The following is a 26,922-nucleotide window of genomic DNA, read 5'->3' as shown; positions in this document are numbered from 1 at the left end:
ACAGAGGTTTTACAGTGCATGGTGGTTAGAATTTTCTTTGTGACAATGTTCTCTTGTTGCTAAATCTAGTCGAGCACATCACTGGTATCTTGGATATATGGAGGTAGTGAGAACAAAAGGAAACGTTATGTATGTTTATGTATCATTGGCAGCATAGAGAAAATGCCATTTATGGGTTTGAATTGTATAGAAACATTTTGAGAGACTGTGGATAATAAACTGATTTTCTATATCTAAATTAACCTTTTTTATTCCAAATGTATTTAACATAGCACTCTGAAACAGTGCAAAAATAATTAGTTGACAAAATTGAATAAGATTGGATAACACGATTCGATGAGCAGTATTTCATTTACATGAGGCAGAAATTGAAGTACATGTTATTGAATGCAACACTTGGTTTTATTTGTTAAAATCTTTATTTAACCAGAAGATTGAACTCTTGAGATATAAAATCCTGGCCAATTAGCAGCTCAGAAAAAGAACACAGACAGAAAATGATTACATGTACACATTAAATTAAACAAAACAATAATGCCATCGAAACTATAAACATCAAAAACTAAACAACAAAAAGGCATTAGACTTATCAAGTTGAATCACTCATCAAAAATAGGGTTTTTGCGTTTGACATTAATAGATAACAGTTATTCAGATTAGGTTAATTAGGATGAGTGCCTTTCAAGAAGTCTAGTCTTAACAGTGGAGCGTTTCCTCTTGAACTAAGCCTGTGAATCAAACACAAACAGACAGATTAGGAGATGGCAGAAGATAATAGGTGTTAAAATATGAGGAAATTTCTGCTTTACTTCTGACTTCTTTTGTAATATGATGCTATGCAAGTATATTCCACATTCATTTTAAACCTGATTAATAAATTAAAAATAAGTCCAGTAGCTATGGGTAAAAGAAAATGTGTTGTCTTGTGAATGTTTAGTAATGCCTCCATAATGAAGCTTCCTTTGGCTTATTATTTTGATTTAGAGCCCTACAACTTGCACAATTTGATTAAACTTCATAGCTTAGTACCAAAAGAAGAAAACTAAATGGAAGTAAATACTTCATAGTTCATCAAGTGTGCATAAGTAAGTGTTATAATGAATGCTAATGTTGCTCTATGTTGTAATATATGTAAGACAGAAACTAACCAATATACTATTTATTTTTCAAGGGAAATGTTTTTGTATTTGCAGCTTTTTTTTCCAAAATAAAAACATGAATGACTGTAATTGATATTCAAACAATAATATCTTCTTTAGGTAACAATGAACTTGGGGTGTCACTGTTAGGAAAGAAAGGTCAGAAAGTACTCAGAATAACAACATTTTTTCCTTTTTTTTGCCTTAGTTCTACAAACGATTATCTATTGTATAGCTCACTAGGGCAATATGTGAGGCTGTACGAGAACCACTAGAGCAGTGGTTCCCAACTGGTAAGGCTTCAGGACCCACCATCATTTGTTATAGAAAAGGTGAGACCCAGGAACATTTTAACATCTCAAATTTCTTTATGTTTCAGTTTGAACCTGACATTAAATAAAATATCACAGTGTGTCAACAGACACAAATTTCAAGTTTAACGATAAACAAAAGCAATTAAAAGAGTGTTAATTCCCTTTAACACTCAAGTGGCTGCATTTTAATTCAAAATCAAGACGTGCACTGAGGTCGTTCATCCTTTCATCCTCAATATAAGAAAATCCATATTTTATGGAGTTAATGTCGTACCTGCGTTCAGCTATGGCGAGGCAAGTTTATTTGTATAGCACAATTCAACAACAAGGTGATTCAAAGTGCTTTACAGAGACATTAAAACAGAAGAAATAAAAAGCATGATTTAAAATTTAAACAAAAGAAAGAAATAAGAACAATAGATCAAATCAGAAAAAAATATATATATGAAAGATAAAATCAATAGTTAAAATATGATTCCGTTTTGAAACTCAACCTTATTCAAATGCAGCTGAAAATAGATGTGTCTTCAACCTGGACTTAAATACACCGATTGTTTCAGCTGATCTGAGGCTTTCTGGGAGTTTGTTCCAGACATGTGGAGCATAGAAGCTGAATGCAGCTTCTCCCGGTCTGGTTCTGACTCTGGGAATTGATAAAAAACCAGATCCAGATGACCTGAGGGGCCTGGAAGGTTCATAGTGGGTCAGGAGGTCACTGATGTATTTTGGTCCTTGACCATTCAGAGCTTCATAGACCAGCATCATAACTTTAAAGTCTATCCTCTGATGGACAGGCAGCCAGTGTAAAGACTTCAGAGCTGGACTGATGTGGTCACTCTCATATGAAAACAAACCATAGCTTTTCTTCTATCTGTAAAATGGTGGGAGTCAATTAGCATTACAGGGTATCGTCGCCACCTACTGTTTACGAGTGTGAATAGCATGCATTCTGAGCCCTTCAAAATTAAAGCATGGTCATTTTTCTGATTTTTTTTTTTTTCCCCAGTCAGAGTCTGGCGACCCATTGAAAACGTGTCCGCGACCCACTTTTGGGTCACCACCCACCAGTTTGGAACCACTGTACTAGACTATCACACTGTGTATGCATTTCACACAGTGTATAGTAGAATGAGTTTGAAATCTAATTATATGATCTTATGATGATACATACTTGACATATGTTGAAACACAAACTGAAATGGCTAGATCCCTCCCTGCATTATGAATCCATGCTGACTCTGAGTTTTACAGTCTGTTCCATCCTATAGTCCTATCGACAATATCGAATATTCATTATGAATGTCATATATATACAGAAGCTAGCTGTTTTATCCCTTTTATATTCTTTTTCCAAGCAGAGCACAGTTCTGTAGCACAACCTGACATCCATATGCTAGGTAGTCCAAAAGTTTAAGGCTGATGACAATGGATTTAATTGTTTTGCATTTCATTTGACAAATACATGAAGTATATCAAAACAATCAGCAATACTTTTCATGATTAAACTGTATATATACTGTTGTATATTTTGATTAATTCCGTAAAAAACCATCATACTAGAGTTACACAGTGGTGTGGTGGTTAGCACATGCCGTGTGGTATTATCAGCCACAAGTCTGATAATAAGTCTACCTTTGGCCTAAGGTGGCCAGTCTTATGGTAAAGTCACAAATGTAGACACAAGGACCAGGGGTTGAAGCCAGTGCAACTCACAGGTCAGATTCATTCCATCCATCTATCCATTAATTTCTCTCAAGAGCAGCTGGGGCTAATTATGAAAGAAGAGGTGAGTGGAATTACCTTCCTCCAGTGGGATGAGAGCATCCTGAAAACTGAACATCTCAATAGTGTCCTGAAAAACAGCATTATTGAATTTACATGAAGGCATTACACACACACACACACACACACACACAAGAAGCCTCACCTCTATGCCTGCCAGTAGTTCCTCTTTGGATGTGTTCAAGAGACATTCATAGAGCCTGTATTTCTGAATCAGACTATAGCCAACACAACACAAAGTTAGAAAGTCTCTTCAGTTATTTAAACACAATGTAGCATACAACAGACCTACCACAACTATTTTAAACGATACTGTCAGGATTGGGCAGTCTTGGGGTTTTAACCGTCATGGCTTAAGAGGGCCAATACAAAGGTGGATTCCAAAGGAGGACACCAAGAATTAAAATCTGAGTAAAGAATAATTTATTTTCGAAAGCTATTGGTGGTGGTGCGTGTGCATAGGGAAGCAGTCCAGGTAGGTGACGAGTCTCTGAGAGAAAAAGGAGAGGCGAGTTAATCCTTGCACGGTTGAGTTTAATAGATGCCAGGAATTTCCAAATGGAGACAAATGATGAATGGTTCTCCGTACTTATCAGGTGTTGATTTACTTAAAGAGGGGAGATACTGGCTTTGGTGAGGAGGCACTGAGTCGGCGGAGGGTGAGCATGCAGGCAAGTTACAAAGCTTGGTATCCTTGATCATTTTCCAGAGGAAGTGAAACACGGGTAAAATCAACTGAGCCAAACCACTGATGGGAATCAGCATAAAAAGACACAGAGGAAGCTGAGTAAAGCAGAAGATACAGGTAAGAATAACGCTTAACAAATATTACAAGAGTAACACTGGAATGGCCTGATTACCACAGAAAAGTTGTTGACAATCTGGCAAAGACTGGCTGCTCCTGATGAGGTTAAAACTCCACCCAGGAAAGCTTCTGCAGACCGCAGCTAAGACTCAGAAACCAATACAACACCACAGCCAGGCATTATCTTTACATTTCCTTTGTTTCTTCTTTCCAACAATTTTCTCAGGAGACAACGCAGCCTGTGTTCTGCCTATGGGCGGATCCGTGCTTCCTGGGGTTGCACTCTCGCTCCTACAGTACATCTTCTCATGATTGCTGTGTATATATGGACCAGCTGCGCATTTGTAAATATTGTCCTGCGCATTTGTAAATCTTGTCCTGCGCATTTGTAAATCTTGTCCTGCGCATTTGTGACTCTTGTCCTGCGCATTTGTGACTCTTGTCCTGCACATTTGTAAATCTTGTCCTACACTCTTGTGAATCGTCCTGTGCATTTGTAAATCGTCCTGCGCATTTGTGATAATTGAGAGTGATTTAGCTTCATATAGGTACTCCCCTGCCATCCATTCACAATCCAGCCAGGTTGCTGTGATGGGTTTCTGCTCTTAAGCGATCAATACCTTTCCCAATGATTACACCAAGATTTCCCACCTTATTGGCTTATGAAAAGATAAGGGCTCTTGAATGGGCAGAAGCATATCTCATCACAAATTCTATAGACTCTGTTTCCTATGTCATATTTTTTGCTGATTTATCATCTATCTTTTGTCACCCTTTACGAGAAGGAGAAACTACCCGGCAATTATTTACCCTATGGCTTTGAGGGGAGTTTTCTGCAATGCCTTGAATGACAAGATGAAAGAACTGAATGAACTGGCCACCCATGATGATCCTAAGAGTCTGGATGAATTGCCATGTGTATCAATAATCACATGGATGAATGACACAGGCAACATTCTAACCGTAGCTCACTTTCCACTTTTGGTCCTCGGTTCACCTTGCCTTTCTCTTCTGGTGCCTATGCTTTGTGGTCCTCAAGTGCTTGCTATGAGGAATTGATGAAGCTTGGAAGAGCTAAATTAACAGCAGAGGAATGGCAGCAGAATTGAGCCAAAGCTTTTCATTGCGGTCAGCCCGGTCATTTTTTCACCACTTGTCTGGTGCAGCCAAAAGTCTGTGTCCATCAGTAAATGTGAAGATACTAGCAGGCGAAGCTCTCCCAAATAAGAACTTTCCTCGCATGCAACTCCCAGCTATTATCTGTATAGGCCATGACATTTGACCTCTCCAAGCTTTATTCGATTCAGGGGCTACTACTCCACCAATTAGGAATTCCCTTCAAACCTTTGGATACTCCTACAGCAGTCTCTGCATTAAATGGACAATCTCTGGCTACTGTAACTCACCAAACCGAGCCCATTCAACTCATCGTATCAGGCAACCACCTAGAGTGCATTAAATTTATTTGTGTTTCAATTGACTTACATTCCCATAATTCTAGGATTCTCTTGGTTTTAGAAGCACAACCCACACATTAATTGGCCCGAAAGTTGCATTGCAAGTTGGAGTCCTTTTTGTTTGTCTCTTTGTCTGTTTAAAATCTGCGTTACCACCTACTCATGACACATAAGATAACACCAATGCTCCATAGCTAGTGGATCGGAGAGCTGACCACAGCAAACTCATCACAGAGTCAGACATCCAAGACAAAATTTTCAGTAAGAAGAGCTGGACTGCACCAGGCCCTCACATGAGACAGAGACTTAAGAGGCTAGCAGCGCAGATTAACCAGACCCCCAGATACCCAGGGGGCAGTTCCATCCAACATAAAAGCTTTATATGTATATATATGTATGTACATATATATACATATATAAAACTTGTGAAAAGAGTTTGTGTTTACTGTCACCATCCAACCAATAGAAGATCTGCATGTACAAGTATTAGTTGGGGATAAGGAGTATAAAGAGTTTAAGTTCTAGTTAATAGTAATAGTTTTAGTTCATGGTGAATAATGATATTCCATATCAACCCATATTTACCTGTCTCTAATGTAGCATATGAACGCTGCAGCTTCATTACTGTCTAGAAGTGAATTGACATCTTCCTCTGAAGTTGAGTGCTGGCAGGCAGCACTCAAGGCCTTCGCCAACTCCATCAAATTATCCACCAAACCCATCTGTTTCTCTGATATGATAATAGAGCATAAATTACTGCTGTGATTCTGATATGCATTCAGCAAAACCTTTTAGATTAGATTAATCAGCTATTGAGACAAATATATTTCTTTTGTTAATTTAGAAAAAAGAGGAACACCTTTTACACACTGAATCTGTAATAATTAATGTAGAACTGTTACATGGTGAACCTTCATAAACTATATAAACAATACTTCTAAGAGGTACGAGTCACTGTCTTTCAAAGTTACAGTCTATTTAGAATATTTTTTTTCATAATTGGTCATTCTAATATATAATTTGTTTATTTATTAAGCTTCTCTCATTTAACTCTCTTTTCGTTTAAATATTACACCATAATTGTACAGATTTTCTGTGAGATATCTCAGAGAAAATCCAGGAAATTCTTTGTGGAACCTATTTTCTCTGGGACACACTTAAAGCTGCAGTTGGTAAGTTGGAGAAGAGAACAGACTTAGACTGAAAATTCGCTGCTGCCATGACAACAGCCAAAGATACTCAACTGACGCGACTTGAAGAGGCAAAGTGGCATACGCGACATGGATGACACTACACATACAAAGATAAACACCAAACCGTGACTGCCTGGTCACTTTATAAAGGTATTTTCTACTGTTTTCTAACTAAATGACAACCAGTAACATTAGCCTTAGCATCAGAAAAAATCTAACTCTACCTAGCCACTATGTCACGGAGCCAGGGCCGGCCCTGAGTATAGGCGAACCAGGCAGTCGCCTGGGGCGCCATCTGCTGGAGGGGCGCAAAAATTGAATTCTCAAAGTGAAAAAAAATAAAATAAAATAATTATACTTTAAGATACAAATAATACATTTCAACCCATCCTTCACATTTCTTGACACTTTTTCTTTTAAATAAATAATAAAAGGAACAGAAAAGCTCAATATGAAAAATGTATTTGCCGTCCTGAGCACTTGTGAATTCTCCTGCGCATTTGTAAATCGTCCTGCTCATTTGTGAATCTTGTCCTGTGCGTTTGTGAAACTTGTCCTATGTATTTGTGATAATTGAGAGTGATTTAGCTTCATATAGGTACTCCCCTGCCATCCATTCACAATCCAGCCAGGTTGCTGTGATGGGTTTCTGCTCTTAAGCGATCAATACCTTTCCCAATGATTACACCAGGATTTCCCACCTTATTGGCTTATGAAAAGATAAGGGCTCTTGAATGGGCAGAAGCATATCTCATCACAAATTCTATAGACTCTGTTTCCTATGTCATATTTTTTGCTGATTTATCATCTATATTTTGTCATCCTTTACGAGAAGAAGAAAATGCCCGGCGATTATTTAACCTATGGCTTTGAGGGGTGTTTTCTGCAATGCCTTGAATGACAGGATGAAAGAACTGAATGAACTGGCCACCCATGATGATCCTAAGAGTCTGGATGAATTGCCATGTGTATCAATAATCACATGGATGAATGACACAGGCAACATTCTAACCGTAGCTCACTTTCCACTTTTGGTCCTCGGTTCACCTTGCCTTTCTCTTCTGGTGCCTATGCTTTGTGGTCCTCAAGTGCTTGCTATGAGGAATTGATGAAGCTTGGAAGAGCTAAATTAACAGCAGAGGAACAGAATAGCCCTTATGGCTCTTGAATGGGCAGAAGCATATCTCATCACAAATCCTATAGACTCTGTTTCCTATGTCATATTTTTTGCTAATGTCTAGTCTATCTTTTGTCACCCTTTACGTGAAGAAGAAACTGCCCGGCGATTATTTAACCTATGGCAAAGTAGCCAGTCCATATCAGTATTTTCCATTGAGTTGCGCATTTTGGCTGCTCAGACAGGCTGGGATACTAGAGCTTTGAGGGGAGTTTTCTGCAATGATCACATGAATGAATGACACAGGAAATAACTGTCATGATCCTTGACTGTTTTTGTGTTTTTCTGGTTTAGTGTCCTCTCGAGTCTTTTGTAGAGTTTAGTTTTTCTCTTTGTGAATTTTCTAGTTCCTTAGTTTCTAGTTTTTCTCCAGCATTGCTGTGATTTAGATTTTTTTTAATAAAACCTTTTGAATTTTAAGTTCTGCATCTGGGTCCTACCTTCCTGCTCCACCATTCCTGACACTAACCGTAGCTCACATTCCACTTTTGGTCCTCGGTTCACCTTGCCTTTCTCTTCTGGTGTCTTCTGGTATGCTTTGTGGTCCTCAACTGCTTGTTATGAGGTATTGATGAAGCTTGGAAGAGCTAAATTAACAGCAGAGGAATGGCAGCGGAATTGAGCCAAAGGTGACCAAGGTGACCGGCTGCCATGCGCCCTGAACCTGACGCTAGTGGAAGGTGAGGTGGGGGAGGGGCAGCGCATTCCAGCTTCTTCAGTTAATAAACAAGGATGTTGTTGTGTTATTTTTAGCAACATCTTTTTTTTCATCTTGTATAATGAAAACTGCACCCAAGCCATCAGGTGCTGCTTTTAGAAAGCGAAGGAAGGAGGAGGAGGAAAAACTGTCCCAAAGCAGAAGTATGTAACTTTAATTTAACTTTTAAAGCATTAGGTGTTGATTTCTTCATTTTGGCTAACATCAAGTGCAAAGCTAACCTTGCTGTATTAAATAGCAGTACGATACTGTCGTTACTACTACTAAAGTTACTACTCATAGACAGGTTCCCTAGCTATCATACTCTACTATACATTTACAATATACTATTGTAAATATCTTGCAAACGGCTGCCAAGCTGACATTGATTGAACTTGTGAAGTAAATAGAGGGTAAAAGCTTCAGAATAAAGCCTAAACACCAGGAATGTATGAGAGGAATCCTAAGATAAACTGTGTTTATTGTAAGCTTGGCTGTTGGCTGCAATGTAACCTAGTATTCAAATAAATCAAAATTTACTATTTGGATTTACTAATTTGGGTCAGGTCGCGGGGGCAGCAGCTTGAGCAGAGAAGCCCAGACGTCCCTGTCCACGGCCACTTCCTCTAGCTCTTCCGGGAGGACCATGAGGCGTTCCCAGGCCACTTGTCCTGGGTCTTCCCCGGGTCTCCTCCCAGTAGGACATGCCCGGAACACCTCACCAGGGAGGCATCCAGGAGGCATCCTAACCAGATGCCACCTCATCTGACTCCTCTCGATGCGGAGGAGCAGCGGCTCTACTCCGAGCCCCTCCCGGATGACCGAGCTTCTCACCCTATCTCTAAGGGAGAGCCCAAACGACTCTCGCCTGGAGCGCCATATTACCCAGAGCAGGCCCTGCACGGAACTAACCATACTCGCTCCGGAGGTTTACTGTCACAAATTCCCCCCAAAAATCAAAACAAATAGAAACCAAGCAGGGGTAATTACCTGTCAAGCAGAAATGTTGCTAACTTGGAATCGGTTTTAAACCCTTTCAGGTCACGTAGCTCCCTCCACCTCTGAAAAGCTACTCCAATATTTACTCTTTTTTATATTTTTTTTTATCTCTGGTTCGGTTAAGTTCTTTCTTTTTCGCTTTTTTGTCTTACCCGGACATCTTCTTTTGTCTTGTCTTAGCCATATGCTGTTGTTGGCAGCGGCGGTATGGGCACTTTCTCTTTTGCTAGTAGCTGTTGTTCCACCATAACTTTCACCAGCCTCCTGCCGCAGCTCACAGAGCTGTCCTGACAGTGCGACAGCTGGCAGCATGAGCAGAGGAAGAGCCGGGTCGCAGCCTGTGTGTGAGGAGTGATTGACAGATGTCAGACACTCCATCAGACGCTGCTCTAGCTCTGATTGGTTGTTTTGTCTCAGTAAATTCTTGAAAATCGCAGTAGGTGGGACCAATAGAGCTGCTCTTTTTTTAACAGATTACAAGTCTCATGTCTTACTGCCTGGGCATAGGGACAGTTTTAGGAAATATCACAAGAAGTTACTTTTATTCAAGTTACCAACTGCAACTTTAAGTAACATAATAGAATAAATGTACCATTGCCAAAAATTAGTGATTAAATTACTGGCAGCAGCTTTTAAGCAGCCTATAACAGCAATATTATTAGGTTCAGCTTTGGAGAAGCAAATGCCTGTGATGGTATTCAAAATTCAGCATTATAAGTAGTTTGTTTTTTATCTGTGCTTGTCATCATCTCTCTTTCTGAGCCTTCCCAACCTCTTATGTTGTCCAACAGCATGTGTAGCACATCCATAGTGAAAGAGGCCTGTCCTGGGGTAAAGTTGGCCTCCTTCACCCACCAAAAACCACGGGTGTAGTAATCAAGCAGGACAGCTTCCTTCATACAGGTCTGATGATTCCTGCAGCCCAGAACCTCCGTCAGTGCTCTTAAAAATAGAACAGACAATAGCAGTCAATAGTCTCCAAAGTCCTGCTCATACCACTGATCTGATTATTTTCAGCTCAGTTCAGTTTGTATTATGTAGCGCCAAATTCCAAAGATCATCTCAAGGCACTTCAGTTGTATTTTAGTTTTACACAAATCAGCCACAAACACTGAACCACTGACAAGGCTACAGCATAGTCCCCCAGGATGTCAGCAGCGGGTCACATCCAAACTCCCCAGATACCAATCTAATGGTATCTGTTGGACTCCAGGGAAAGCAAGCCCAAATTACAAAGGAACTACTGGTATTTAGATGTTTTTGTCTACACCATGCTTGGCAGCATGACAGAGACCTATTCAATACAAAGTGGTCATAATGTTTTGGCTGATAGGTGTGTCCTATATCTAACCACAAAATAAATAAATAAATAAATAATGAATAAATTCATTAATTGGTAAATAAAAATGAAAGAAAACAAATAAAACAATTAAAGCTGCAAGCACCATGAACGGGCCCTCGCAGGTGTGCACATCAGGGTATGCGCTGGACTCAGTCCGATGCGCACCGCACAGCTATCCGTCAAGTGTAGAGCAGGATGTTAGAATCCCAGCCTGGCATAGTACCGCCAGGCGTAAAAAGTGACGTTTTTGGCCACCAGTAAGTGGCGCTAAAAGCATGTATAAATTTGGTCATATGTATGTGTTCTGAGTGGAGCCCAAGTGCAGCCTATGAAGTTTGGTGAAGTTCGGACAATGTATGGAGAAGTTATAAGTGACTTATTTGACCACCAGTAGGTGGCACTATAAGCATGTGTAATTTCTGGCATATGTATGCATTCTGGGTGGAGCCCAAGTGCAGCCTATGAAGTTTGGTGAAGATCAGACAATATATGCAAAAGTTATAAGTTACTGTGTTTTGTGGCGAGCAGTAGCAAGTCCTCAAAGTTTGAGGCTCTGCCCCGGCCACAACCTTCAGACTTTGGAAAAAATCCTCCTAACTTTTAATCCCCCATGGCAGAAGAGTAATTTGACCAAGTTTGAAGCCATTACTGTTAAATCTGTAGTTGGATTTCGATCATATGTGAGGCGTGGAAACACAGTGACATTTCTAACCACCAGCGCTATATGTGAGTGTCAGTATGTGCATATGTATGCACTCAGAGCAGAGTCCCCGGCAAGCCTATGACGTTTGGTGAATATCGGATGATGTATGCAAAAGTTATGAGTGACTTTGTGTTTTGTGGCGAGCAGTGGCGAATCGTCAAAGTTTGAGGGTCTGCCACGGACACACGTTTTAGAATTTGGAAAATCTGATCACAACTTTTAATTCCCCATGGCTGAAGAGTAAGCACACCAAGTTAGAAGCCGGTAGTATTAAATCAGTAGGATGAGTTTGATCAGATGCAAGGCGTGTAAAAAGTCAAAATCGACACTTATTTGCACGTTCAATTCAAAATGGCTGACTTCCTGTGGCCCCAGCGCCATGATGTCGAGAGGCGTTTTTGTGCGCCTGGGCATGATGAAGGCGTGTTCTGAATTTGACCAGCCTACGCAAAACTAAGCCCAATGGCAGGGGTATTTAGAAAATTTGTAGGGGGCGCTACAGTGCCATTTTCCTCTGGCCACAAACAATATTACTGACATACGTATGAGGTAGTCAGTGTGGACATGTTTGCCGAGTTTCATGACATTGCGATGATATTGCTTTTAATCCACAAACACCATAACATGATCTTCGCTGCCCCACCACGGCCACACCCTTCAGACTTTACAAAAAATTCTCCTAACTTTTAATCCCCCATGGCTTAAGAGTAACCTGACCAAGTTTGAAGCCGGTAGCATTAAATCTCTAGTAGCAGTTCAATCATATGCGAGGTGTGGAAACAGAGGGACTTTCCAACCACCAGCAGGTGGCGCTATAGGTGAGTGTCACTATGCATATATGTATGCAGTCAGAGCAGAGTCCCTGGCAAGCCTATGAAGTTTGGTGAAGATCGGACAATGTATGCAAAAGTTATTAGTGACTATGTGTTTTGTGGCGAACACACATAGTCCAAGTTTGAGGGTCTGCCACGGACACACCTTTTACAATTTGGAAAATCTGATGACAACTTTTAATCCCCCATCAGCTCGGGCCCTAATAATAACTCCTTCAGATAGCTGCATGCAGCGTTGATTGGGCCCGAGCACGAGCACATGTCGGAGTAGGCGTTGGATGCTGACTGACACGCATCGTACAGTACAGTTGTCTGTCAAGTGTGGAGCAGGCTGTGAGAATCCCATGCGTATGAAGACATCATCAGCAGGGTTTTTGAAAATTGTTAGGGGGCGCTACAGAGCATTTTGCTCTGATATAACATGATATTCTTTACATACGTATGAAGTCCTCAGCATGGATGTTTGTGCCAAGTTTCATGAAATTGAGATGATAATATGGCTATCAAACCACAAACACCATAATAGAACCTTCGCTGCCCTGCCACGGACACACCTTTTAGAATTTTAAAAATTTGATCACAACTTTTAATCCCCCATGGCTGAACACACCAAGTTAGAAGCCGTTAATATTAAATCTGTAGGAGGAGTTCGATCAAATGCGAGGTGTGGAAAAAAGCACCAATTTGCATGTTCAACTCAAAATGGCCGACTTCCTGTGGACCCAGCACTATGATGTCAAGAGGTTTTTTTGTGCGCCTGGCATGATGAAGGCGTGTACCGAATTTCGCCAGCCTACGCAAAACTAATTTACAAACGCCATAACACGATCTTCGCCGCCCTGCTACGGCTACACCCTTCAGACTTTGGAAAAAGATTCTCCTAAGTTTATTTCCCCATGGCTTAAGAGAAACCTAACCACGTTTAAAGTTGTTACCATTAAATCTGTAGGAGGCGCCATGATGTCAAGAGGAGTTTTTGTGCACCTGGGCATGACAAAGGCGTGTACCGAATTTCACCAGCCTACTCCAAACTAAGCCCAATGGCAGGGGTATTTAGAAAATTTGTAGGGGGCGCAACAGAGCCATTTTCCTCCAACCACACATAATATTCTCTACATACGTATGAGGTCGTCAGCGTGGACTTGTGTGCCAAGTTTCATGACCTTGCAATGATGATATGGCTTTTAATCCAAAAACGCCATAACACATATATACATATACATTTCACATATAACAGCTCGGGCCCTAATAATAATTATAATAATAATAATAACGCCAAGGAATACAATAGGGCCTTCGCTGTTTCACAGCTCTAAACTTACTTTGCTAGGAGCTTCAACCTAGCAGAGTGAAATTGGTTTTATATTCGACATTTGCCAATTTTTCCAGTGTAGTAACTTTAATAGCGTCACGAAAACCGCACCCATCACCCTCAAGATGGTATCATTTTGTGCAGAAAACTAAGACTAAAATTTCACAGGCTTTATCAACTCACCAGAATAACGAAGTCTGGCGAAAGAGAAAAGTAACCTTTTTTTTTTTTACATATCGACAACAAACTCACTTCTGATTAACTCATTGTTGAGGTCCCACACCCTTTATTATCAAGGCATACTTTTTCTTTTTTTTTAAAAACTCTACTAAGTAATCAGTGCATCAGGTTCAGCCATATGTAAGGCTTTTATTTTGTAATAGCTCCCTTGCTTTTATAGATATCGACACCAAACCATTTCTTATGTGTTCCAGGACTCATTGTGTAGTTCCCACAACCCCTTATTATCAAGGAGCACCTTTTCTTTTTTTTTTTAAGTCATAAGTAATCAGTGTATATAAATAACTCATATGTAAGGCGTTTATTTGGTAATAGCTCTCTTGTTTTTATACATATCGACACCAAATCACTTCTGATGTGTTCATGAACTCATTGTTGAGGTCCCACAACCTTTATTATCAAGGAACACCTTTTCATTTTTTTTAAAAAGTCATAAGCAATCAGTGTATATGATTCACTCATATGTAAGGCTTTTATTTTGTAATAGCTCTCTTGTTTTATAGATATCGACACCAAGCCACTTCTGATGTGTTCCAGAACTCATTGTGTAGGTCCCACATTATATATTAACAACCAAAATACAAAGGGTCCATGTTCATTTTGAGTGTGATTTTGATCTACCGGGAGCAAGTCAGGAGTTTTGTTTTGAAAACCAACCGGATTTCCTTGTGTTGCACAAGTCCACCTTCCTGTCTGTGTCATCCGCTTCAAAACAAAAGTTTATATCAATGGAGAAAACATAGGTTTTCATGTTTTCCCACTGTTGTGTGGTCATTTTTCTGAATAAAATGTTTCCAAAATTATCCCCACCTCTTGTTTTTTTTTTACAAATCGCACCCTGGTAATAGTGCTTTACAGTAGTCATGGTTGTAGTAGTCCATGATGTACTTAGTCTGGCAGTATAGGTTTCATGAACTACTTATGGAAGAAACAGGTTTCATACTACATCAAAATTCGATAAAATAGTTTTATTCTTGTTCAGTTTTAATCAACTCGATTGCCTTTGAATGACTAGTGTCTTATTTTAAAAACAAGAAGTTAGCTTGCTCAGTAGTGCTAACTTTCATGATCCGGACGCATGTCAAATGTTAGCGCTGGTGGCTTAACAAAAATATATTTTGGATGGTTAATTGGTTTTACTGCAATATATCAAAGTTGGGAGAGATTGTCCTGTGGAAAAACAGGAAAATATGGTACATTCGTGTTGAGGTTCCCCCTCACAAGAATTCAACTGAAGGACCAAGGACGTTTCGAGAAAAACAGGTCTGTATTAAAATTATAATGAAATAGTCAGATTTGATCAAATATGAACTTAGTATGTTGACCTGAAAAACACTTTAGTTAACTGGTACTCAGTGAAACAGCTTTTCTAAATATTTTTTACCAATTCAATCTTGCACAAAGTGATGTAACATTACGTATGTGTCTATTTGAAGTGCCTAGAAACAGTTTTTCATCATCATGGGCCGTACTAAAAACGGTGGAAGAATTCCAAAAGACGATCTTTGGATAAGGGCTGGTGGCAAAGACAATATCCTTAGCATATTGTCAGATTTTGAAAAAAAGAAACCTCTTGGACCTCAGAAACTTGGCCAGAGCTTTCTGTCATTTTTTTTGGCATCAACCAAAACATATATAGAAAATGGCTGTATACTATTTGGCACCAAAATCGAAAAGGTGTTAGGACATCGGTGACTCAATCTACCATCAATAAAGGTGCTGTCAATGTTGATGAAGGCCTATCACAGAGTGAGGAAGATACAGCTGCAGCTGAAAGTGAGATGGACGCTGAAGCTGAAGGATTATTGGCCCCACCTTTAATGTACAGTGAACGTATAACTTGTAAAATTCCTATATTTTAGTCTTCATTGTAACAGACCATTGCTCCAGTTGTGGCCAGGAGAATCCCACTGGACAGAAAGGAAACACAAAATGGGTAATTTATAAATGTAATATTAACTTAATTTAAGACTTTTAAAGATACAGAGTAGCACTGTAAAATCACCCCTGCAATGGATACGGTTTTGGCAAAACATCTGATATCACATATACAATTTGCAGTATTTTCTAGAAAGCCTGATCTAATGATGTTGGAAATGTGATTTAAAAATGCATTTCAGATTGAATGTACTAAATGCAGGAGGTGGTACCATCTGACCTGTGTTGCCATGTTGGATGAAGATTAGGACAAGGAAAAAGAAGCAGTCACATCAACGTAGAACTGTGGCCTTTGCTGATTTCACATACAAGGTGGATACGTCATGTAAGTAAGTATGAATGTGTCTGTTATGTGTGTAATGTAAAACAAACACTTTAAATTTCAGACAGCATCACTTCCAATGTGTCACCAATCATATGATTCCACTGTAAGACAATGAATGAAAATGTGATTTACGTATTTAATTACTGTGAATCCCAATTTACATGTGTCTACTATTTTCAACAAAAGACAAAGCCTGCTCGTAGTATTTTAACTGCTAATTACAATTACTACAATTGTTCTCAATTTTCTATTTTGGAAAGCATCAGTAGCTGAAGGTAAAGTATAGATCAGGGGTGTCAAACGTACGGCCCGCGGGCCTGAACTGGCCCACCAAGGGGTTCAATCCGGCCCGCAGGATAAATCTGAAAGTGAAAAATTGCAATGAGACCTGAACTAGAATTTTTTTAATAAAGTGCTATTCCTAAATTGTCCACTATGGGTGCACTGTTTTAGACATGGAACAGCTGAAAGAAGAAGAAAAAGACAAAACAATGCTGAGATAGACACAGCTAATGTTCAGTGATTACTACGATACATCTACTTACTTTTGTACTTGCCTTTACATCCTCATTAGCCAAAATGTCTTTGTGAAAAAGGAGTTTTTTGTCGAGTTTTCCAAGAAAAATGGACAGCTTACTTTTCATTCACAGAGGTGAATGGGAAACCTGTGTGCTTGATGTGTATGCAACACGTGTCGGTGTTTAAGGAATATAATATTCGGCGCCACTATGAGACTCAGCATAGTGAAAAATACAACAGCCTGCAAGGACAACTGAGACGAGAGAAGATAAATGAGTTGCTGGTGGGTCTGAAGAAACAGCAGTCTGTTTTCACTCTGAGCCGAGAGGTCAGTGATGCAGCAGTAAAAGCCAGCTATATAACTGCTAACGACATAGCATTAGAATCAAAGCCGTATTACAAAGGGGAGTTCATCAAAACATGCATGCTGAAGACTGCAGAACTCGTATGTACCGAGAAGCAACAAGCTTTTGCCAACATCAGCCTGATTAGGAATACTATTGCAGAGAGGATTTCAGAACGATTCACAGATTTGGACAGCCAACTGAAACACAAAGTCAAGTAATTTCTTGCATTTTCTGTTGCAATTGATGAGAGCACTGACGTTACAAACGTCACTCAACTGGCTATATTTATTCGTTGAGTTGATTAGACATTGGCCGTCACAGAGGAGTTCCTTGAGTTGGTGCCTATGATGGGCACCACAACAGCAGAGGACATTTTCAGCTCTCTCGTTTATGCGCTGGACAGAGTCGGAGTAGACTGGTCGCGTACTGTCAGCTTGGCTACAAATGACGCGCCATCAATGATCAGAAAAAAAGCAGACATTGTGACAAAATTAAGAGAGAAAGTACAAGTCGAAAATGGAGGAGATGCTTTTTGGACATTTCATTGTATTTTACACCAGGAGGCATTGTGTTGCAAGTCATTAAAAATGTATCACGTCATGGAGGTGGATGTCCGAACTGTTTATTTTATCTGAGCCAGAGGTCTGAATCATCGTTAGTTTGACTGCCTTCTCAGTGACAATAAAATTACCCATGGCCTGCCATACCACACTGAAGTAAGATTGTTAAGCCGAGGTGCTGTGCTGAAGCTTTTCTTTGAGCAATGAGAGGAAATTGGACAGTTTATGGAGACAAAAGGAAAGCCAGTGATGGAATTACAATCTCTGGAATGGCTGCAGGACCTTGCATTTATTACAGAGCACTTCAATAATTTTAACAAAATGTTGCAATGCCGTAAAAAAGTTGTCACACAGAATTACGACAGCATACGTGCGTTCAACTTGAAGCTGACTTTGTGGGAGACACAGCTGTCATGTGGTGACACTGCTCATTTCTCCTGTCTAAGAAATGTAAGTGTGACTGTCATTAATGCTGATATGAAACGGTACAAAGACAAGATTTCAGGATTGCTGTGGGAGTTTGAGAAACGGTTTCAGGTCTTTGGTGAACTCGTGACAGAATTTGCAGTTTTTCGCTCATCCTTCACAGTCAAAGCTTCTAATGTGCCCGTCGATATCCAATTAGAAATAATTGATTTGCAATGTGATACAAATTTGAAAAACACATTTGCCTCACTGAACTTGGACACATTTTATCAGTATCTCCTGCCAGGGTACCCCAAATAGCTGTAAAAAATTGTGCATGTTTAGGACTACCTACCTTTGTGAATGTCAGGATCGTGGAAGGTAGGACCCAGGTGTAGTTCTCTTTAGTTCAAAAACAAGGTTTATTTCTCAAATCAAGACAGGGAGCATGAACAAAAGGCGCGGCAGAGCCGGATCAAAAAAACACTTAACTGTGGAAAGGGACTATGACAAAAACAAGACTATAAATAAACGCTATGACTATGATTAACTTAACAAGGCTACGACAAAACAAGACTATGAGGCAGGTAACCAAACTTAGCTTTTTCGTGACGAAGCATGGAGGGATCGTGAGGATTCTGCGATGAATGAAAGTAAACCAGGAAGCTAAATACTGTGAGGGGAGTGATCAGTGACATGAGGTGCAGCTGTGAACAATTAGACAGGTGGAGTATGGCCTTGGTCACCTGACACAGGCCAGATGCTCGCGAGATTTCGGTTCGGAAGGATAGTTTGGTGGAGTGCGGTAAATTCAAAAACAACACGAGAGGAAAAAAGTGAAATAAGGAGTGTTTAACATCATCACTAGAGTGTAGAAGGTAGGTAGAAAAGTAACTTACGGAGAGTAGAGTGGGGGATATCGGCCGATGGCCTGTACAGGTCCGGTAGCGATATCCTAGCGCTACTTTTGGTAAGCGGGTGTAAAATGGAGGGGTATAGGGAGAGTAGTAACAATACGGAGATGACTGAAGAGGAGTTTGAGATTGATAAAAAGGGTGGTGAGTGGGAGCAAGTAGGGAGAGGAGGAAGGGGTAAAGTGGGAGAAAGAGAAAGAAAGAAGATAAAGATAGCGTAGAAGACACGGAGAGTGAGGGACAGGAAGATGAGGAAAGGAATAGGAAGAAGGGAAACTGTAATGTTGTAGTGAGATTTGAAGGTGAAGGGGGAGTTAAAAAAAATGGATCCATTAAAAATTACAAAAATAATCAGAACACAAGTAGGAGAAGTCAAATACGCTAAAGTGTTAGGAGATGGAAAGCTAATCGGGTGCAACACAGATACACAAGTGGAAAAAGCTCGGAAAATGGTGAGTGTAGGAAAAATTAAAGTTACAAAAACGGTGAGAGTTGGAGAGCAGAGAAGTTTTGGATGTAAGGGAGTGATAACAGGGGTTCCACTTGGAATCAGTATGAAAGTCGTAATAGAAAGAAATACATCTTTCTATTACTACTTACTAGAGTAATAGTAACTAGAGTTGTAAGAAATACAACAGTTAAAGATGTTAAAAGAATGACAAGAGGGCCTGAGAAAAAAGAATCTGAAACAGCGGTTATAGAATTCGATGCAAAAACGATCCCAAAAGAAATTTATTTTGGATTTGTAAAGTATAGTGTTCGAGAATTTGTCCCAAAACCAATGAGGTGCTTTAACTGTCAAGAGTACGGACATATTGCTAGCAGGTGCACAGGGAAAAGAAGGTGTGCAAGGTGTGGAGGGGACCATGAATATGGGAAATGTGGGACAGGTGTGAAACCAAAATGCTGTAACTGTGGAGGAGAACATAGTGTAGCATACTGGGGATGTGAGGCTATGAAGAAAGAGATAACAGTGCAGCGGATGAAAGTGAATGAGAAAATATCGTATTCCTAAGCTGCCAGGAGAGCGGGAAAGGAGAATGATAAGCAGAAGCATAGAGAGAAACAAGTGGTGACGGATATTGGGCAAGAAATTGAAAATAAAATGGTGGAGGAGAAAAAAAGATCGGCGACATTCATAGCAGGGGTCATAAATGCGACTGCAGATGTTAAATCTAAAACCGAAAAGAATACAAATCATAGTCAAAGCAGCAGTACATCATCTGGGTATGAGAGGGATACGATGGGAAGAAGTGAGAGATGAGTTAAGTGTTCAGGCCAGTCAAGATTCATCATGTATTGGATAGTAATAATAATAATAATAATCCTTCAATGGAATGCAAGAAGTCTAATTGCTAATGGTCAGGAATTTAAACAATTCATATATAGTCAGCAGGAAAAACCAGACATATTGTGCATACAGGAATCATGGTTAAAACCAAATTTAGATTTTATTATCACAGGATACGTGGCAGTCAGAAGGGACAGGGAAGAAGGGGTAGGAGGTGGGTGTGTCACGTTTGTTAAAGAGGGCATTCCTTACAGGGTTATCGATATTGGAGTTGAGATGGAGAATATTATAATAGAAATATGGATAGGGAAGAGAAAGTTGGCAATAATAAATTTTTATAACACATGCAGGAAGTTGGATATAAAGAAACTGGAAGAAATGGGGGGCAAGAGCAATGGAAATACAGTGTGGTGTGGAGATTTTAATGCTCATAATACATTGTGGGGGAGTGAGAAAAATGACAGTAATGGAGAAATAGTAGAAGAAATGTTAGATGGACAGAATCTGGTTTGTGTGAATGATGGAAGAGGGACAAGGATAGATGTAAATACTGGGAAGGAGTCGGCTATAGACCTGACAATAGTGACGAATGTATTAGCACCACTGTGTGACTAGAATGCGTATCAAAAAGGGACCATAGGAAGTGATCACTACCCTATATATAATAAAATAAATATAGAGACAGTACAGGACACGGAGAGAGTAGGGGGAAGATGGATCTTTGAAAAAGCAAATTGGATAGAGTTTACAAAGGAAAGTGAAAAAAATCTGGATCGGGTTAATGATAATGTGGAGGTGGAAATGATGGAGAGGGACATAAAGCAGGGGATCATATCAGCAGCAAACAGATATATACCTAAAAGTTCAGGGAGAAAGAAAAACAAGTTAGTACCATGGTGGGATGAAAAATGTAAACAAGCAATAAAGAGTAGAAATAAAGCGTTTAAGTTAAAGTTAAAAGATACCATAACTTTCAACACATGATTCAATATAAGCAAGCGCAAGCAATGGTAAGGAAAACAATAAGACAAGCAAAGAGGTCGTATTGGGGGACATTTTGTGGATCGATGGGGAGCAAAACTAAGATAGGAGAAGTATGGGGAATGTTGAGGAAAATGGGTGGGGATAGGAAGGATTGGACTTATCCAGTCCTGAGTTCTGGAGAGGAAGTGGCTATAACTAATAAAGAAAAGGCGGAATTAATGGTTAAAACTTTTGTTGCGGTGCACAGTTCAAATAATTTAACTGAGGAGGGAAGAAATGGAAGGAAGAAAAAGAGAGACGAAAACAGGGAGGTGTTAATAAGAAAAGAAAGTAGAGAAAACGAAATAGATGTACCATTTACAATTAGAGAAATTAAACGAGCAATAGAGAACACAAGAAGGAGTGCGTCAGGCAAAGATGGGATATGTTACACTATGATAAAACATTTAAGTGAGGGGGGATTAACAAAGATATCAACATTATTCAATAAAGTATGGAAAGAGGGGAAAGTACCACGAAGTTGGAAGGAGGCAATAATAGTACCAATTAGGAAGCCGGGGAAAGATCATAGTAAGACAATAAATTACAGGCCCATAGCACTAACATCCCATATAGGTAAGATAATGGAAAGAATGATAAATGAAAGAATGATGTATCATATAGAAATAAGGGGATTGGTAACTAGACATCAGGGTGGGTTTAGAAGAGGTCGGAGGACTATTGATCCAGTAGTATGCATTGAAGATGATATAAGAAAAGCACAAGTAAATAAAGAAACAGTGGCAGCAGTGTTTTTTGATGTGGAAAAGGCATATGACATGTTGTGGAGAGAGGGATTGCTAATTAAAATGCATCGAATGGGAATTGAGGGAAACATGTTTAACTGGACTATGGATTTTTTAAATGAAAGAGTTATACAAGTTAAAATAGGGTCGGAGGTGTCAGAGAGCTATGTGGTAGAGAATGGCACACCGCAGGGGAGTGTGATAAGTCCAACGCTATTTACAATAATGATAAACGATATATTCGACAGTATACCAGCAGGAATGGGAATATCTTTGTTTGCAGATGATGGGGCATTATGGAAGAGGGGAGGCAACATAGATCACATAGTTAAGAAACTACAGGAAGGGATAAATCAAGTGGAGAAATGGGGAGAAGAGTGGGGTTTTAAATTTTCGGTGGAGAAAAGTAAAGTAATGTTCTTCTCAAAAAAGAAAATTAGTGAAAATAAAAAGTTAAACTTGTACAGAAAGAACTTAGAGAGAGTAAGCAGCTTTCGATTCTTAGGAATGATAATGGATTCTAGATTAACATGGAGGGAGCATGTGAAGGGAATTGTAGAGAGAATTAAGAGAGTATTGAATATTATGAGTTGTTTGGCTGGGTTAGAGTGGGGTGCGGATTTTACAGCATTAAAATATATATACATAGCATTAATAAGGTCTAGAATAGATTACGGTTGTGTGGGATATGGATCGGCAGCAAAATCAGTACTCTCGCAAATAGATATAATTCAAGCCAGAGCATTAAGAACTTGTCTCGGAGCAATAAAAACAGCACCAGTATGTTCACTACAGGTTGAAGCAGTAGAAATGCCACTAGGGCTCAGAAGAAAACAGCTAATAGCCAACTACTGGGTAAATTTAAAAGGACACAAAGATGAACATCCAGCAAAGACAGTTCTGTAGATGTGCTGGGAAAAGGGGAAGGAGGAAAAAACGAGTTTTGGGTGGGTCAGTGAGGGTTTAGCAGAACAACTAAAAATACATCATATGGAATTCAGCCCAACAGTTCTGTGGACAGTAATACCAAAATGGATGCTACAAGAAACAAATGTAGACTTAAACATGTGGAACATCAAGGAAAGAAATAAAACAGCAGATATAGTGCAGGAATTTTATAACTATGTGGAGGAAAAATATGGAGAATATGTGTATATATATACAGATGGGTCCAAAGAACAGGCAACAGGAGTAACAGCAGCAGCAATGGTGGTTCCCATTTATAATAAGACAATTTAAAAAAGAACATCAGATCATTTAAGTATATATGCAGTGGAAGTATGTGCAATATTGATAGCAATTGAATGGATGGAGGGGGTGAGGGATAGGAGAATAGTTATATGTAGCAATTCATTTTCATCACTCTTAAGTATTAAAAGCGGAACAGCAAAAACACATCAGGAAATTTTATATGAAATACAGTTAAAAACATCCAGATTAATGCAACAGGGGAGGGAAATAGTGTTCATGTGGGTACCAGCTCATGTAGGAATAAAAGGAAATGAAAAAGCAGACAAAGCTGCTAAGGATGCAGTAAAGAAAGAGGTGGAGGAAATGAAAGTAAAATGATCAAAAACAGAGGGGAAAAGTTTAGTATGGAAAGAAATAAACAATCAGTGGAATCAATATTGGAAGAATCAGGAAAAAGGAAGACATTTATATAAATTACAAAGTGTAGCAGGAGAGGCAGGGTGTTATGGACAGAACAGAACAGAACAAGTCATTATTAGCAGGATAAGAATAGGTCATTGTAAACTGAATAATACACTTAAGATAATGGGGAAACATCCAACTGGGCAGTGTAGCTGTGGGGAGAAGGAAACAGTGGAACATGTGTTGATAGCATGTCCCAGATATGGAAGGGAGAGGGAAATAATGAAGATAGGGCTGCAGAGGGCAGGAATAACAGAATATAATTTGAAAAACATAGTAGAATCTGCTAAGTCTAAAGAAGGCAGGAGAATAACAATAAGATTCTTGGTAAACACTGGAATAATTAAAAGAATATAGAAAAGAAGAAATAAGAAAGAAAAAAAAGAGAGAAATTTAGTCCAGTAGATGGCGGCATATGCAACACCAAGGATGCCAGCTGCCATTAAACATCAAAGAAGAAGAAGAAGAATTAGACAGGTGACGTGAGTGAACTGAACGTGACAGGGGAAAAACATGACTAGAACATAACATGGTTAAACAAACTGTGACATAACAATACAAACTAATAGTGCAGACTGTGACAGTGAACAGGTTTTCTCTGTAATGAACATCAATAAAACAAAGCTTCGCTCAAGGCTCAACTGGCTGCTACTCAGGACCTGACGCCTGACACAATTGTGCAGGCTAAAAGATGTCAAGTTTCAGGAGCAAAAAAATGTAGTCTAAACTAGACTAATTCTTGTAAAATGCTGCATCAGAAACATTTTACACTCAAAAAATATACTTTCTGCTTTTAGGTGCTCTGCACTCAAAAAATATATAATATAGAAAATTTATCCTTGCTGTAATAACAGCTAAAAATTGTGCAATTTGTTAGTCACCAGCTGCACTACAAAAGAGTTTGGTCATACATTTTATGTATACATTTTCTATGTATGTTTCATGTATAAATCTTATATTTACAGGCCGGGTGATTACTTTCTTTCTTATACATTTAAAATGGCCACCACTTTGGTCTGTAAGATGTGGGGAGTCAATTCAAATTTTGAGAATTATTACACTCGGGAAAATAATTCCTACACCTTGATAAGTTGATTCAGTCTTAAAGTGCAATAAGCTACCATATTTTTCAGTTCTAAATACCTGTGACTTAAAGTTTTATGCCTTTGTACAAACACTGTAATCAGTTGTAATGCACACATGTAAATGATAAACTGAAGCAAATTGCACATTTTTCTTGAGAAATCTGAAGTTTTTCATAACATGTTTTGTAAAAGGATAGTTCATTAAATTAAAAATATCCTAATGTAATTGTACTTCTTTCTACTAAAACAAAGCGGAAAACATGAACGTATTGTTATTTATAGCTATGATGAGCTGTGCTATGATTTTAATGGTCCGGCCCACTTGGCATCAAATTAGGCTGTATGCGGCCCCTGAACTAAAATCAGTTTGACACCCCTGATATACACTGATTACTTATGACCTTAAAAAAAATGAAAAGGTGCTCCTTGATGATAAAGGGTGTTAGAACTACACAATCAGTCCTAGAACACACCAGAAGTCGATATCTATAAAAACAAGAGAGCTATTGCGAAATAAAAGCCTTACATATGAGTGAATCATATACACTGATTACTTATGACTTTTTAAAAAAATTAAAAGGTGGTCCTTGATAATAAAGGGTGTGGGATCTGAACAATGAGTTCATCAGAAGTGAGTTTGGTGTCGATATGTAAAAAAAACCCAAAAACAATGAGTTATTAAGAAATAAAAGTCTAAAATATGAATAAAATATGCACACTGACCACATATTCTGCCTAAATTATTTTTTTTGCTGGAAATTAAGTGGTTGTGAAAGTTTTATAGTGAGTTCACAAACACATCACAAGTGGTTGCATGTTCATTACATGACTTTCAAGTAAGTAAAAAAATAAATAGTTGCACTCTTTCGATGGTCCCTTAGCGCTCTGCCTGCCGTAAGGCACTAAGACGTATATTCAGCGCGGTTACTTTTATCTTTCGCCAGACTTCGTTATTCTGTTGAGTTGATAAAGCCTGTGAAATTTTAGTCATAGTTTTCTGTACAAAATGATACCATCTTGAGGGTGATTGGTGCGGTTTTCGTGACGCTATTACAGTTACTACGCCGGAAAATTGGCGAATGTCGAATATGAAACCAATTTCACCCCGCCCTTAAACCTCTGTAATAACAGGACAAATCGATATTAGCAGAATAGACATAAGACATTAAAAATAGAGATGAAGACGGCTGCATGTTTGAGAAGTGTTAATAGTTTTTTTATGCAATCTTAGAAACTTTAAATTTGGCATTAAATCGGACGGTAGGTAGTGCTGTTTTTTCTCTGATAACAACAAAGCAAAATTACTTAGAGCCATAAAAAAATACTATTTTGATATCATAGAAATGATCAGTGATTACTCTCCCTACAACCGTCATGTCATTACTTCAGTTAAGGTAGTTAGCAGGCAGTAACGTAGGTTTGCATGGTTGCTGTACTTACAACTGCAGTTCCTCTGCACTCATCTTCAACAAGTCTTCGATTTGTTGGGGAGGAAGCGCTTTCCACTGCAAAAAAAAACTTCCTGTTTCTTACAGAAGAATAATTCACTGTCACTAACGTAAAACAAAACAAACGCCCTTTGTAGAATGTCGGTTACATGCACTACCTCTGGTCGTTCCTCTTTCTCACGACGACTAGCTCGTCCGGACATGTCTATTCTGATGTCGTCATGGCAACGTGCTGTCAAACCCATATACACAGACAACGCATCGACTGTGGAAGCATAGACATAAAGAGTAGACGCCGCATCGACCGCTGAGGCACGAAAAATACGGCCGCCATCTTGGACCGGTCATCCTACCCTTAGACAGAAGAGTATTCAAGATTCTTTATGTGTGGAAGGGCTTACCTAAAGCGTCACCATCTTGGTACACGCTGGCAGAGGCACCGGTGCATCAACTTACGAAGGAAAGAGGTACTCCTCAACCTTAAAATAGAATTACTCGCTGAATTTTGGACCGGTTTCCAAACCTATTGATTTGCTAAAAACGTCACACATGTAGCTATGATACAGGGTGCTTGGATATTTTAAAAATGCTGGTTTTCTTCCAGTGAACTTGCCTCAGCATTTCCCTGAAGCTTAACCACAGTCTAATGAGTATTTGCATGTAATACTTTTAAAA

At 39.2% G+C, this 26,922-nt stretch overlaps 1 protein-coding gene across 1 annotated transcript; it reads right to left on the bottom strand.

The window, feature by feature from the left end:
* Window positions 1-343: 343 nt before the first annotated feature.
* On the bottom strand, window positions 344-26,463 carry cabcoco1 (ciliary associated calcium binding coiled-coil 1). Its single transcript, XM_072373906.1, has 7 exons — window positions 26,406-26,463; window positions 26,240-26,304; window positions 10,336-10,505; window positions 6,083-6,227; window positions 3,381-3,453; window positions 3,254-3,305; window positions 344-728 (listed from the first exon to the last, which is right to left on the bottom strand). Exons 1-7 carry the CDS (start codon window positions 26,448-26,450, stop codon window positions 697-699), a joined length of 582 nt encoding a protein of 193 aa, XP_072230007.1. The 5' UTR covers window positions 26,451-26,463; the 3' UTR covers window positions 344-696.
* Window positions 26,464-26,922: the final 459 nt, after the last annotated feature.

Source organism: Leuresthes tenuis, unplaced genomic scaffold, assembly GCF_036924035.1.
Source record: "Leuresthes tenuis unplaced genomic scaffold, fLeuTen1.0.hap1 SCAF_20, whole genome shotgun sequence".
Taxonomy (NCBI): Eukaryota; Metazoa; Chordata; class Actinopteri; order Atheriniformes; family Atherinopsidae; genus Leuresthes; species Leuresthes tenuis.
Note: the sequence above shows the minus strand (reverse complement) of the source record. Positions and strands in the feature narration are given on the sequence as shown.